Raw genomic sequence first — 14,032 nt, 5'->3', positions numbered from 1 at the left:
ATCCGTCTCTGGAGCCCCTGTCATAAGCAAAATTAATGACAAATGACAGACTGGATGAAAATATTTGTGAGTTATAGACCAGAGGGCTAAGCTCTCTAAAGAATTCTAATAACATTGCCAAATTCGATTTTCTCACACATAGTTCCAAACACTATGTTCCAGGCCTCTGCTATCAGGAATGAAAGTTTTACCAGTCCAAAAGCGTAAATAAATTAGTTTGTTGTTTTTTTTTTTTTCATAAAGCTAAGCGTATTCCTTTAAAGGATTGTCTTTTTTCCTGTATAATTTTTTGTGTAATTTTTAATGATAAAATGCTGTTTTTCTAATAAAACATTATTGTAATACATGGTAATTTAGGGTTTAAAATTTTTTTTCTTATTTGACAAACTAAAATATTAGTAACTTGTTGCAGGTCCCTCTTAATTCTTTAATTGACTTGATGGTTTCCGAAGTCTCTGACCATATGCTTATCAATGATCTTCAGGGTGTTGACAAAGAAAAAGGAGCCAAAGCATCAATGAGATATAGATATATAGATATAGATATAGATATAGATATAGATATATAGGTATATATGAGATATATATGAGATATAGAGAGATATATGAGCTTTAGAGAATATGGAGCAGAAGTAAACCAGGGCAGTGAGATATCACAAAGCCATGGGAAAAAGGTTTCAGCCTGGTGGCTGTGGTTGGCTGTGTCAAACGCTACAGAGAACTGAGTAAGAGGAAGACTATAAAATATCTACTGCTTCTAATAACAAAGAGGACATGATTCCAGTGGGACACTTTTAGCAGAGCATCAAGGCCAAGACCAAACACTGTGGGTTGAAGATAGAAAGGTTGGTGAAGAAGTGGAGACATTGACTTGTATGATTTTTCTGAGAAATTTAATTTTGAAGGGAGAAGTGGGTCTCAGTTCTGCTGCAGATACAGTAGAATTCGGGTTGATGGGTTGGTTGATTGTTGTTTGCTTGATTGGTTGGATGGTTGGTTTTGAAGATGAGATCTGATTGAATAAGATTAATATTTAAAAACCGGTGAAGAAGGACACCCAGGTGCCTCCGGCGGTTAACCATCTGCCTTCAGCTCAGGTCATGATCTCAGGGTCCTGGGATGGAGTCTCTCATCAGGCTCTCGGCTCCACAGGGAGACTGCTGCTCCTCCTGCTTCTGTTCTCTCCCTCTCTCTCTCTGACAAATAAATAAATAAAATCTTTTTTAAAATGTTGGAGAAACAGAGCTATTAAAATATAGAAGTAAAAGATTATAATTAACAAGTGAGGTTCTGAGAACATGAGGTTAAGTGGAATATAGAACATAGATGAACAACTTCAGCACAGGCAGAGAAGGAGATCTTCATCCTTTGTCATCAAAGAAGCACTCAGGGCCTTGGCCTAGGACTGTTGGCTTCTATTGGTTCAACACCAACTGTCTATGTGAATGGTGCCCCATGCTTGTGTGAGGTACATCCTGCCCAGGCATATAGAGTTTTGTATGTAAGTAAATCTGTAAGTCAGTGGAGCTAGAATTTGGGAGAATTACTAGCAACAGGAGGAATAGCCGATGAAAGTCCCTTGACAGAGCAGTCAGCAGACCGGGGATGAATTAGAAGAGCAAGAGAAGGGAAAAGGGAGCCACCCTCACTCCCTCCCACACTTCTCATGCCAAGTTTCCATCAGGCTTCACTTTCACGAGCCCTCTTTCCATGTTCTTCTTCCCTTCATCCACCACGGTGATCATTCTCCGAGTGCATTGTGCTCAGGCAGGTTTTAAGAAGAAAAGTCTCTCAAATTCATGCAGAACAAGTTAGGTATTTAAATACTAAAAGACAATATTTTAACTTAAAAGAATTCATCCTTAAGGTGAAGTTTAAGCAATTTAATGGTGAGTAGCAAAGATATTTTTGGAAGGGAAGTCTTCCTGTTGTCCTTATATCTTCTGTAACCCATCAAGGGACACAACATTCAGTTCATAAGCCACATAAAGGAACCCAGCCAAGGAAAACACGGGTCTGAGATCCAACCTTGTTGATGATGATACTGGCAATTTGAAGTTCTCTTGTTTTCTAATTTAAACATCTATTGAGCTTATACTCTGTTCCACCAGGTTTCTCATCATTTCCCCCAATCTGTTTGTTCAAACATTGGACAATCATCTTCAGAAGGAGATGGGGTGGTAGTTTCTGCAGAACATCTGTGAATAGAATCCTGAGGGACTTTCAGCAGGCCGAGATGGTTGGTTTGTCCCAGAAGAACATGTCAGAGAATAGAAGCTTAGAGAAACTCTGTTAAGGCAGCAGTCTCTAAAATGAAAAGTAGGTGGGTACATGTATGAATAAAACTGGACTGAATCCTATACAACCTGGTTGATATGGTCACACAATACTGTCAGGGAAGGGAGGACCAAACAGAGGCATAAAAGCATAAGATTTCTAGGCTTAAAAAAACAACAAAGAAGAGGCCAATTTCTGTCCACTCACCTTAACATAAAAGTTTTTTAGAAAGACTTTACTCGTTACCACCAAACAAACAATAAACCATCCATCCCACAAGGGTGGACTTTTATGATGCTCAGATTCTTCCTAGAAATAGGAGGGCTTCTAGAAGGTGGATTCAGTGAAAGAGCTGGATTCACTTTTGCTTTGCATCGTGAACAAAGTTGATGCTCCTCTTAGACATCCTAGCACCTCAGCTCTAGGTGGGACTGGGCGTTGTCTACGCTAATGACCTAGCACATCGAAGGCACTGTTAACATTTCTGCGTGTGAAATAAATGTTTCTCCTGGTGCTGCCTCTCTTTAGAGGAAAGAGTAGCAGGCTCTTTAGTCAATAGCAGAGGCGTCATCTGCATTTGAATTGAACTCCACTAGGAGAGAGCATTCTGGGAAATGGCCTCATTGGCCAGGATCCTCTATGTTCCCCCTGAGACTGTAGAGCTGTCATCTCTGGTGTTAGTGTGGAAAGAATCTCAGCCAGAACACCAGGTTGAAGGGAAAAGTGCTTTCTTCAGCTTCACACAGGACTATTACTGGCAAAGAATCAGAGAAAACAAAGAGGGACTTGCACGTCTCCATGGATTCTTAAACTGAGGACCTAAAAAAGCATTTTCACCTGTTGTTTCCCACTAACACGAGGAAGGCGTTGGCAGGCAGCAAAAAATATCTTGGGCAGCAGTCCAGTTGGCCTCAAAAGGCTATCAAGGAGTCATTTAAAAAGCTCTTTGCACGGACATGTCCAGAATATTGACCAGAAGAGAGAAGAAGCCCTCACTGAACAATTTTCTCTCACGTGTTCGAACCTCCCCTCAGCTGTGTGTTTGGCAGGGGTCCCATAGAAATCGCTGCAGAAGCTATCAACATAGCTTTTATGTAGGCATCCTCCATTTTAATAATCCCCAAGTTTCAATAAAAACTTATCTCTTTCTACTTCCACAGATGGCAGGAAGACTAGATGGCAGAATATGCTTTCTACAGACTGCTATTGATTCTTTTTCAGGATGTGCCAAATACAGCAGGAATTCTTAATTATTTTAAATTATATAATGAGCAGGAAAAAAATAATAAATGGAGTACTTGGAAAACTAAACAACATTTTTGTTATTAAAATAAAAATACATGCTTGCAATTTGGGGAAGTTCAAATCTTGAAAAGAGCTCTTCCTTCAATTCTTTTTATTCCTAAATGACCCATTTATTCATTCATTCATTAAAAAAATGACTGAGCGTCAAGTAAGCACCAGGCACTTAGACAAAAGGGATTTAGGATACAGAAGGGAAGGCATAAGAAATAGATTTCATTTATTTATTTTCCTTCCACATAAAATTTATACCTTCAGAATGTCTTCAGGAAGATGCCATTCTTGAGTGCAAAATAAGGGTTAAGAGGAATGTAACTGGTAAGTTCAGTTTGCACATGGTTAGTCTTTCCCTTCCCCTTTCCCCACCTTAACTTGCCAGATGTATTCCATTTTCCTTCCAGGGACAGGGAAATAAGGTTGATCCCTCTTGTCTGTGACAGTTGATTACTTATCTTGCTCTGAATCTGCATCTGTGAGATGGATACTTAGTTAGGTTCAGCCTGCCAGGAATTCAAGGTTACCTTCATGGTAAACCCCCAAGGGAACACAATATATTGCCTTCAAAATGTCTTAGCTTTCTATTTCAAAATTGTCTTTAATGAAATGTCTAATCACCTCTACTAGGTCATTAAGAAAATACTATTATTATGAGGTTGTAAGGGCATTTTCATTGCTTTTTTATCACTTACAACTCCCTGTTAGCTTTCAAAGTGATTTGAGGTTGCTTAAAATAGAAACCATATATGTCATATGGATTTTCAAATAGAAAAACCTGAGGAAGTAGGGGAAGCTTTCGTTTAGTCCCTGTTATTTTTTTCTTAGAAGTCACACAAAAAATTCTTCAATGTTAAGGCACAGCAAGCTTTCTTTCTACGTTAGAGTTTCTTTCTTAAAGTCCTATTTTTTTGCTCTGTGTTGAAATTGCCCTCATACCAACATTAACTGAGGGCTTATTATGGGCCAGGCACTCTCTAGTACTTCATAAGCATTAGCTTATCTAGCTCCTGAAACACATCCATAAGGGGGATATTACATGAGGAACTAAATTTTGAGCTTAAGTAGCTTGCTTAAAGTCTAGTGAGCGGCAGAGAGAATTCCAGTCTAGGCATGTCTGATGGTCCCCAGAGTACTTCATCACGAATGAATACTTGTCATATACCGTTAGTGATCATGAGATCAGTTTAGTGGCTTGTAATCCCATATGTGAGTAAGATAGAATAGCAATGATCAGAGTATATCCCACAAAGTAAAAAGCAAGTTATATTTCAAGAAATTTTATTTTCAGAGTGAGTCTGTTTGTATGCTGAATTGGGACACTAAATACATGTCTGTGAGTTAGTATCATAAAATATTTCAAAGCTGCTTCACTAAGATATATTGACTCTCACTCATCTATGTTCCAAACACAGGAGGGCTACTAGTTTTTTAATAAATCTTCCCTCTACGGAAATGTTTACAAGAAAGGAGAGACTTAAAAATATGTGACTCGTTACGCCTCTCCCTGGGTGAATAGGATTAACAAGCCAACTCCCAGAGCCATGCAGCAGAATTTCCCTGAAACAGTCAGACCTGAGGTCTTATGCCAAGTGGCTAATAGTAAATCACTCATCTACCACTGCAACAACAGCAAAACAAGTATTTTTTGCTTTGGTAGGAACAAAAATCCAATGTGTAGAAAAGCATCCAAGAGCCACCCTCCCCATCTAGGGAAGGTGTAGCAGATGGAGGGGACCTCAGCTCCTGGAGTAGAGTCTGCATTGGTATGTCCAGCTGTCCCCAAGGAAGGCCAGGTTCTCTTTGTGTCTCTGTGTGTATTTATTAAAGGGAAGTGAAAATTAGACAAAGTGAGCAAAGACAATACAAAATATTATGTGTTTTCTAAAATGTTAAACTCTTTTTTATGAAACTCCTCCCTATGAAAGACGATTTAGTTCTCATATCTCCCCATACATTGTGTAATGAAGATATCAATTAAAGCAGGAAGCTGCATTTCAAGGGGCATAAGTGCTCTTCGAGGGCAAATTAAAAATAGTCTCCTTGTGCAGGGAACATAAGAGAGGACAAAAGCTGAATAGTGTCTAGGTTGAATGAGAAAATGAAAAAGGAATACAAAAGAATGTAATTAACTTTGACAAAATTACTCTGTGGATAGGATGACCAAAAACATTTCAGGAATTTAGATGTAAGAGACATTCTTTGAATTTTGAAAGAGTACCTTCCAGCAAATAAAGAGATGTTTTTTGTAAATACTCTAGTATAATTGTGGAAGTCATGTATTTTTTTAAAGGAATGCAAGACAAAACTTCACAAAAATTGACTGAAGGAGAGTGTACACTCAGGCATGACTGTGGTTCATTATAACTAATTAAAGGGAGCAAGGGGCATTAGCAAGGTGTTCCTATCCATGCCACTGAAGGTTGGCATCAAGGCCAGAAGCTCCCTTGGATTGGTGATATCACACTTTTTAATATAGCAGAAGGACAGAGAACAAACCTTCTATGTCTTTCTAAACTGATGACAGCACTTAACTTCCTTATACCTGAAACATAAAGGAAAATATCACCCATACATAGAGTGCTAGAAGGAATAACTGAGATAAACCACTTGTGCAATTGGCCTGGGACACAGTAAGTTCAGTGAGTGTTACATGTCATTCCTTACCATTATATCTCCCTATTCAAATGTAGTTCTAGATTTCTCTCTAATTCACACTTAAACTGTCCTTTTGCATGTATATTTTTATTATGTCACCTCAAATCCTTCTCATGAAGGATTAAAAAGTAAATAAATCCATCTATTTAATTCTGTTAGCTCATGGCTTTACGTTTCTGTTTCCAAGAGTGGACAACTCTTTGATTTCATATGAAAGTAAGACAATTACTTTAGTTTTGTTTACTATTGCCTTCCTGAAATTAGTTCAAAATGAACCTTGGTCCCATTGTTGATATAGCTGGGGTTAGATATGACCATGATTGTTTAGAATGTTATAATTAAGAATATTATTCAAAGAAATTGTGTGCTAGGAATAACATCAAACAAACTCAACTTTTAGGGTTCTTATGAAAATTAAAGGGATGCCATGAAAAGAGTTTAGCCATATTAACAATATTTCTGTCCCCTCTTTCGCATAGATTTTCCACTGACTGAAGGCAGTACAATCACTCCTTTGTGCCAAAAAGGATACTTTCCCTGTGGGAATCTTACCAAGTGCTTACCCCGTGCTTTTCACTGTGATGGTGTGGATGACTGCGGGAATGGGGCTGATGAGGACAACTGTGGTGAGTTCCCCACTCAGCTCCAGATGCCCACCTCCCCTTGTGAATGCCCTCAAAGTGTGCTTGGACTAAATAATAATTGTCTTGAAAGGAAAGAGATGATTTGGTATTCTACAGGGAGTCCTACTGGATTGCAAATAATTGCACCCCAAATTTATTTGTGAGATGACCAGAATTTTCACAGGTAGAAGTTGCTTAAATCAGAAATACAAAATTGATAAAAAATTGAAGTCATATTTTGAAATCTACTTGAATGCCCATATTCTAATTTTAAAAGTCTTCTTATGACTACCTCTTTTTGGCTTGGTAATTTGGTTCAGCTGCAAGAATACCTTTCATAAAGTGTGAATGGGCTCTGCCTAGAGAATTGATTTATTGAACAGATCTATATTGAGTCCCCACTATGTACCAGGGGCTGTTCAACTCACCCAACCAGAGCAGGCTTAAGGGAGAGGAGGTCTTACCCTCAAGGAGTTCACATGGGCAATGTGAACAAGGAGGACAATAAACCTGTACGTAAATAAATAAAATGTATTTAAATATTAATATTTATTTAAATACTAAATATTTCAAAGAGTGATAAGTGTCACAAAGAATAGAAAACAAAATGATGGAATAGAAAGTGACATGAAAAGGGAGGCTATTTTGAAGATGCAACCAGAGAAAACCTCTCTGAGATGATAACATTTGAATTGAGAACCAAACCACGAAAAATTGTAGAGAAACAGAGTTTCAGACAAAAAAAACAGCAAGTGCAAAGGCCCTGAAGCTCAGTGAAATAAGAAAATGTGTTTGTGGGACAGAAAAGCCAGTATGGCTTGAGCAGAGTGAACAAGGATATAGAGGGTGAGGAGGTGACAGAGGCCAGATCACCAAAAGTCTTACAGGCCATTTCAGGTCTGTATGTTGGGAATGTATATATTGTCTAATATAACCTGTATATTTTTACTTGAAGAAGCTGATGCCAAGTTGACATGTCTAGTTAATGAGCTAATGAGCGAGTAGACACTAGAACCCAGATCTCCGGAATCTAAAAAATCCTGTGTGTCTTCTACCACACAAAACTGCCATTCCTTGGCACTGCCCAACTAGCAATCAAAGTGAGACAACATCGTCCAGAAATGCCAGGTGTCTGTCTCTAGAATCTGCTTTCCTGCCCCTGAGTATTCATGCATGCTTCCCACTCATGGAACCTACCATCCTCACCTTCTGTGGATCATTCATGCTCCTCTTTGGGATGCAGTTCATGTCCCCTTTTCACCTGAGAAGCTTTGCTTCCCTGGCCCCACTTCCCTGCCCTGAAGCTCTCCCACCAGTCTAAGATAAGCACTTTTCTCTCTGTTTCCACAGCATCCTGCTATATACCTGTATGGTCATACTAAGGGCTGCCTTGTCTCTTCACTGTACTTCTTTCACTAGACATGAACTTTTTGAGGCGAGTTCTTCTTTGTGTCTTATTTGTTTTGGTGTCTCCAGAGCCTAAGACAATAGAGTATATCATAGGTGCTCAAACACTGCTCAGTGATGAGGGCAGCTGTCAGGATGCCAATAGACAAGTCAATCAAATGTTTGGCATTCCCTCTTCACTGCATGGGAATCAGACACCCTGCATGTTTATCTACCTCATGAGGGTGTTCTGAATGCAAATTAAAAATAATTTGTGTGAAGGCATCAAATAGAATCATTTGAAAAACCATTGTGGGTATTAATAAAAAAATAGAAACAAGTTAAAGGTTTCAGGGATCAAAGTGGATCTTTGGAAAACTATTTAAATTTATTCTTCTGTTTGTATGAACTTTAGTATGGCACATTATAATATGTATCTTACTGTTTTAATAGCAAATATTGAAGAAATGATATTTCAGAACCAGTCCTCTCTTTTAAAAAGAGTAGAATTTTCTTGCAAAAAAAGGAGAAGGAAATTTCGCAAATAAGCATGCTGTGTCCTCGGACAAATTGAGAAAATATGATTTCACTCCATAGGACCAGATGGTCTTTATTAAAAGGAACTTTGCTTTTGCTTTATTAAGAAGGTCAGGTGACACATATTTTATTATTAGCCATTAAACCTATCAAGTACGTTATCTACATACACATATGCAGCAATATGCAGATGACAAAACAATTCAGATTGTATTTTCTTCTGAGGGCCTCAAAATTAAAGATGAAACATTTAAACTGTCAGCATTAAAAAAACAAGTAACATTTTTCAAGATGAATATATGTATGTAAAATAGTTATCTATTTCCATTCCATATTTCCAATACACACATTTGAAATATTTGTAACTTCAAAAAAGGGGAAAACTCCAAATGTTAGCCTAGCTTTTTCTCTCTTACCATCTATGTTATCATTCAATTACTTAAACTGATTTTAACTAATTTCATTATCAATTTCTTATACTTTTGTTTTGTAATTTGATATTTGAATTATAGAATAACTGACACATATTCATCACCATTTCGCAGGAGACACTAGTGGATGGGCGACTATATTTGGCACAGTCCATGGAAATGCTAATAATGTGGCATTAACACAGGAGTGCTGTAAGTGGTATTGATTCAAAGACTCAGTATCAGCTTTGTGAGCAACATGATTTGCGGTGCATGGATTCATATGGGTAGTGTGATTAAATTCCCTCTGGAATTTCAATTTCAGTTCAATGTGTTTCACTGGTCAGCTGGTCTGTTGTCTGCTGTTGTCTGCCATGGGACTGAAGAGATGAAAGAAAACAGCATACTTTATTCATGCTCATTTGATGTATTAGCCTATGATTGCAAGAATATATAGATGTTCAGTAATTATGACAAATAATAAAGATCTTTTTCGTTTACTGAAAAAAGTGTTTCAATAAAGATATTGAGCACCAACTACTTTCTAGCCCCTATGTTAAGGACTGAGTGTACAATGATAAATAAGATGTGGCTGCAACTCACAAATAGTTCATATTGTAGCAAGAAAGACAAATCCTCATGGAAGCAGGGAAGGTACCACATAGTGCTAAACTGGAGGAATGATGTTTGCACAAGGGAATGTGAAAGCCCATTGGAAGAAACGAAGGCTGTGTTAGGGGTGGGGAAAGATCCACAGAGAAGGTGGCGTTGAGATGGACATAGAAGTCCCTGGATGAAGGAATGGGTGGAGGTAACAGGACAAGCCGGAAAGCAAGATCTGCAAAACACTGGGGTACGAAGGTGTAAAGATCACTTTAATGATGTCTTTCCCAGTGGTTCTGAGTGCATGGGGCAGAGGAGCTGGAGCTAGACCTAGAAGATGAGGCCAGCCCATAAAAGGTTTTGGGTGCACACTTTAGACATTGGCCTCTACCCTGTAGATAAAATCATGTCTTTATACATATCTATGTTACATACATGTGTGTAATGTATATATAGGCATAATTATGAAGGTGCATGTACAATTATGTATGTATATTATTATGTATATATAATGCACCTATATTAAACACTATATTAATACTATATTATACACTTTGTAACAACCAGTTTATAATCACCACTTACTATATGCTTTAATATACATCACAGGAGGATCAAATGTAAAAATGATAAATTAAAATTTAAAAATAAATATAACTGGAAGTTCTAGTATTTTCTTCCTGAACCACAATAGGTCACTTCGTATGCATTCCATTGTGCAGATCACCGCTGTACACAATTTTGGGCAATCACCAAAATTGTGGGCTTATTTTCTTTTAATGAATAGGAAGAAACACATGATAAGGGGCGTGTGTGAGACTGATTCTTCCACCAGAATTATAGAGAATGGAATAGAACAGCAGTCCTCAGCCCTGGGCAACTTTTGCCCCCAGAGAACATTTGACAATTGTCTGGAGGCATTTTGGTTGTCACAGCTGGGTGTTTGCTACTGGCATCTAGTGTGTAGAGGACAAGGATGCTGTTGAACATCCTCTAGTGTACGGACAGTCCCTCACAATGGAGAATGAGCTTCCCCAAATGTCAACCTTGCCAAGGCTGAGGGGAAAGTATGGGGAAAGAGATACTGATCATTATGTTTCCTGTAATACTTCAGACTAATACTCAGAATCTGAGCCCAGAAAATATCAGTGAGAAAAGTGAGATAGAGAGAGATGCAGGAAGCATTTATAAAGAAGAATCCAGAGTCTGTGGGTATCACTGACTTGCAGGTGAGGGATCTATGCTCACATTGCTGGTTCAGACAACAGGCCCAGGTTAGACTACACTGGATTCTTTTATTGGGAAATAAAAGTTTCAAACCCTAGGTTTTCCATCTAATAATAACTACTATTTTTAATGTCAACAAACATTGAAGTAAACATTCTGAACTTAGCTTTAAGAAGTTGAGCTAATTAGCATAAACTTATAAACAACATAGAATACTTTCCAGAATTTTATACACTAGAATACATCTTTTGAATTAAGCAGGTACTCAATAAAAGTTTGTTGAATTTACCAAAATTCAGTTTTTTAATTGATTTTTAAAAGTTTGGATAAAAGTGATTTAAAGGAAGCAGAGCAATTAGAAAGAACTTATTAAGATTTAAATAAATAATAGTAAATATAAAAATTGGAAAATAATCCTCATTTTCTTTGCTCCCAGCAAAACAGTTCCTCATAGGATCAGAGGCAAAATCAAGTGCTCCATAAATATCACTTCTCTCTCTCTCTCTCCCTCTCTCACACACACACACACACACACACACACACCGCACACACACACACACATACACACACACACACACACACACACACACAGTGTGATTGTCTGTCCTAAGGGACAACTTGGCCTGGTTTCTCCTTAGATTTCTCACCCCTTGATATGACATTATCTTAATAACTATGTAAGCTTCTTCACAGTAAATTCTGAAGTTTTGTTTTTTTTTTCCCCTTCAGAATGTTTCAGATAGATGGATCTTTGGTTCTCTCAGCTTTACAGCTTCTCTACAATTTTTGTCTTCCACTATATCTTTATAGGAATGAAAAACAAAGAACCACAATAAGAGGGGATCTAACTTGGTCGATTTTAATAAGGCACAATGGAGGATCTCGCAGAAACTGTGTCTCTTTTCTCCCAGCTCCAGAAGTTTGAAAGGGGAAAAAGAATGGAATTTAACTTTAATCAACAAGCATTTGTTGAGCAACCTCTTTGTGTCATTCAATTCAATTAAACTGACTCAATTATACCCATTACAGATTTACTCCATCATACTAATGTGTTTCACTGAGGAGAACTTAATCTTGCTTCACTATACACTTTTTTGCCATTTAAACCTTTCTGTGGTTTCTTTCTAATCACTTGTTAAGTGCCTCTGAAATGACCACTGGAAGCTAGAACTGAGATGAAACATCACATTAGTCTGTATTTGACTAGGTGAGAATTCTTATTTGCTTTTATTATGGGCCAGAATTAGTGCCCTGAAGGTGTAAATATTATACATTCAATGAAGAGAGAACAATGTCATTTATTAGAGATAAGGTCATAATTAGAGAAAAGTATTTTTTCCCCAGTGAAATACTACTCTTTTGCCCCCTAGTTCTAAATCAGTATCCACAACCCTGTGACTGCAAAGGAACTGAATTGGAATGTGTAAATGTCGGCTTAAAGTCTGTGCCAAGGATTTCCAACAATACAACATTACTGTGAGTAGAATTCACAACTTGCTGATATTTGCCTGTAAAGTCATATGGAAACCATGTAGTCTAATCTAACCTCCCCTTGTTCTGTTTTATGTTACTTGTATACTAGCAAAATAATAGAAGCTCCCTTTAAACCACCAGCCATCAGAGAATTCCTCATGCTTCTTCTCCAGAGAAAACAGGTTTTAAACAGTGTTAGATTGCCTGGATATCATTTAGCTCACAAATGTCTGTGGTCTGGAGTGTTTATTTCAGTTACGTTCTGATCTCTTGTTTCTACCAAAATACCAATACTGTACAACTAAAGATGGAAATAAAAAAGAAAACCACTAGCTTATTTTCTCTTGTTTTAAATAGTGGTAACTGTCCAAGTTTGCAAAGATATAAAAGGTCCATGAAGCTAGCTATGTTATCACTGTGCAAGTTTTCCTGTACTTTACAAAAATGTTCTGAGAGCCTCAGAATTTACAGTCATGTTATAATTTGAGCAAGCATGATTTGGTTAGGATTATCTGTTGTTTTTGGTGGTGGTGGTGGTGGTGGTAGCTTTGTTTGTTATATTTTGTTAAATTACCCAGAGAGTAAAGATGTTAAATCACAATAGACATTCTAGTCTATGATACTAACTGGCCAGACTGTAAAATGTTTGCAAACTGCTTTAATTTTGCTTTATGGACTTCTCATTCTCATATGAGGAAGTTTTCAGTTACTACAGTCACTTTCAGATGTGTGTTAAGTAGCATGGAGTATCCTTAAGTATCCTGTTTTCAAGCATGCACTTTGGTTGGCCATTAAACCTGTAATGAAGTCTGCTTTAACTGTTATTTTAGGTCTCTTAAGAAAAACAAAATTCACAGTCTTCCAGATAAAGTTTTCATCAAATACACAGAACTTAAACAGATGTAAGTAGCTATTAATAGTGTTTTTATGAAGAAATCCTTATGATGTTTTATTTAAGATGCCTTTTATTTTTAAAATGAAATATAAACTTGATAACCTTTATCAGGTAATTTATTTTTCCAAATGTAATTAAAATTAGTAAATTAAGCTTTGAAAACTAGCATATTATCTTTCCATTTCATAATTTAAAGTAGCTGAATTGATTTTATTTAAACTATTTTTAGAAAATTAAATTGGAGTTGAGATCAGGTATCTCAACAAGAAAACACATAGTTCCATATGGATTTCCAAGATCATTTGGAAAATGACATTGTAGATTCAGAGGCACTTGATGCACTTTTTAATTTAAAGGGGAATGTTAGTATAGACCAGAATGTTCAGATCATTTAGAACATATAATGAAAGAATATAGCCTATCTCCCAGGATAATATGAACAAAACACAATCTTAGTGAAATCAGTGATATTAGCATATCTGAGGAAAGAAAATGTTAATAAATACAGCACAGTCAGCAATGAAGAAATGGTAGTCAGCGAGAAACAAAGTATCAAGATGCCATCTTCCAAGAAAGAAAACCAGGATCTGGGAGACATACTCCCTAGAGAAGTCTATTCTGGAGTACAGGGATGGATTGTCAATTTCC

General features: G+C 37.2%; 1 protein-coding gene across 1 annotated transcript in view; it reads left to right on the top strand.

Annotated features, from left to right (window-relative positions):
• RXFP2 (relaxin family peptide receptor 2) overlaps positions 1–14,032 on the top strand; it is a gene marked incomplete at both ends in the record, with an annotated part of 56,588 nt that overhangs the window by 10,393 nt on the left and 32,163 nt on the right. Inside the window, 4 exons of the mRNA XM_080799699.1 lie at positions 6,710–6,856; positions 9,322–9,399; positions 12,387–12,492; positions 13,320–13,391. Of these exons, the coding sequence (XP_080655825.1) occupies positions 6,710–6,856; positions 9,322–9,399; positions 12,387–12,492; positions 13,320–13,391 (403 nt within the window). The remainder of the gene's footprint in view (positions 1–6,709; positions 6,857–9,321; positions 9,400–12,386; positions 12,493–13,319; positions 13,392–14,032) is intronic.

The sequence above is a fragment of the Martes martes genome (assembly GCF_963455335.1).
Source record: "Martes martes genome assembly, chromosome: 3".
NCBI lineage: Eukaryota > Metazoa > Chordata > Mammalia > Carnivora > Mustelidae > Martes > Martes martes.
The sequence above is the reverse complement of the archived record's forward strand: the minus strand, read 5'-3'. Positions and strand labels throughout refer to the sequence as shown.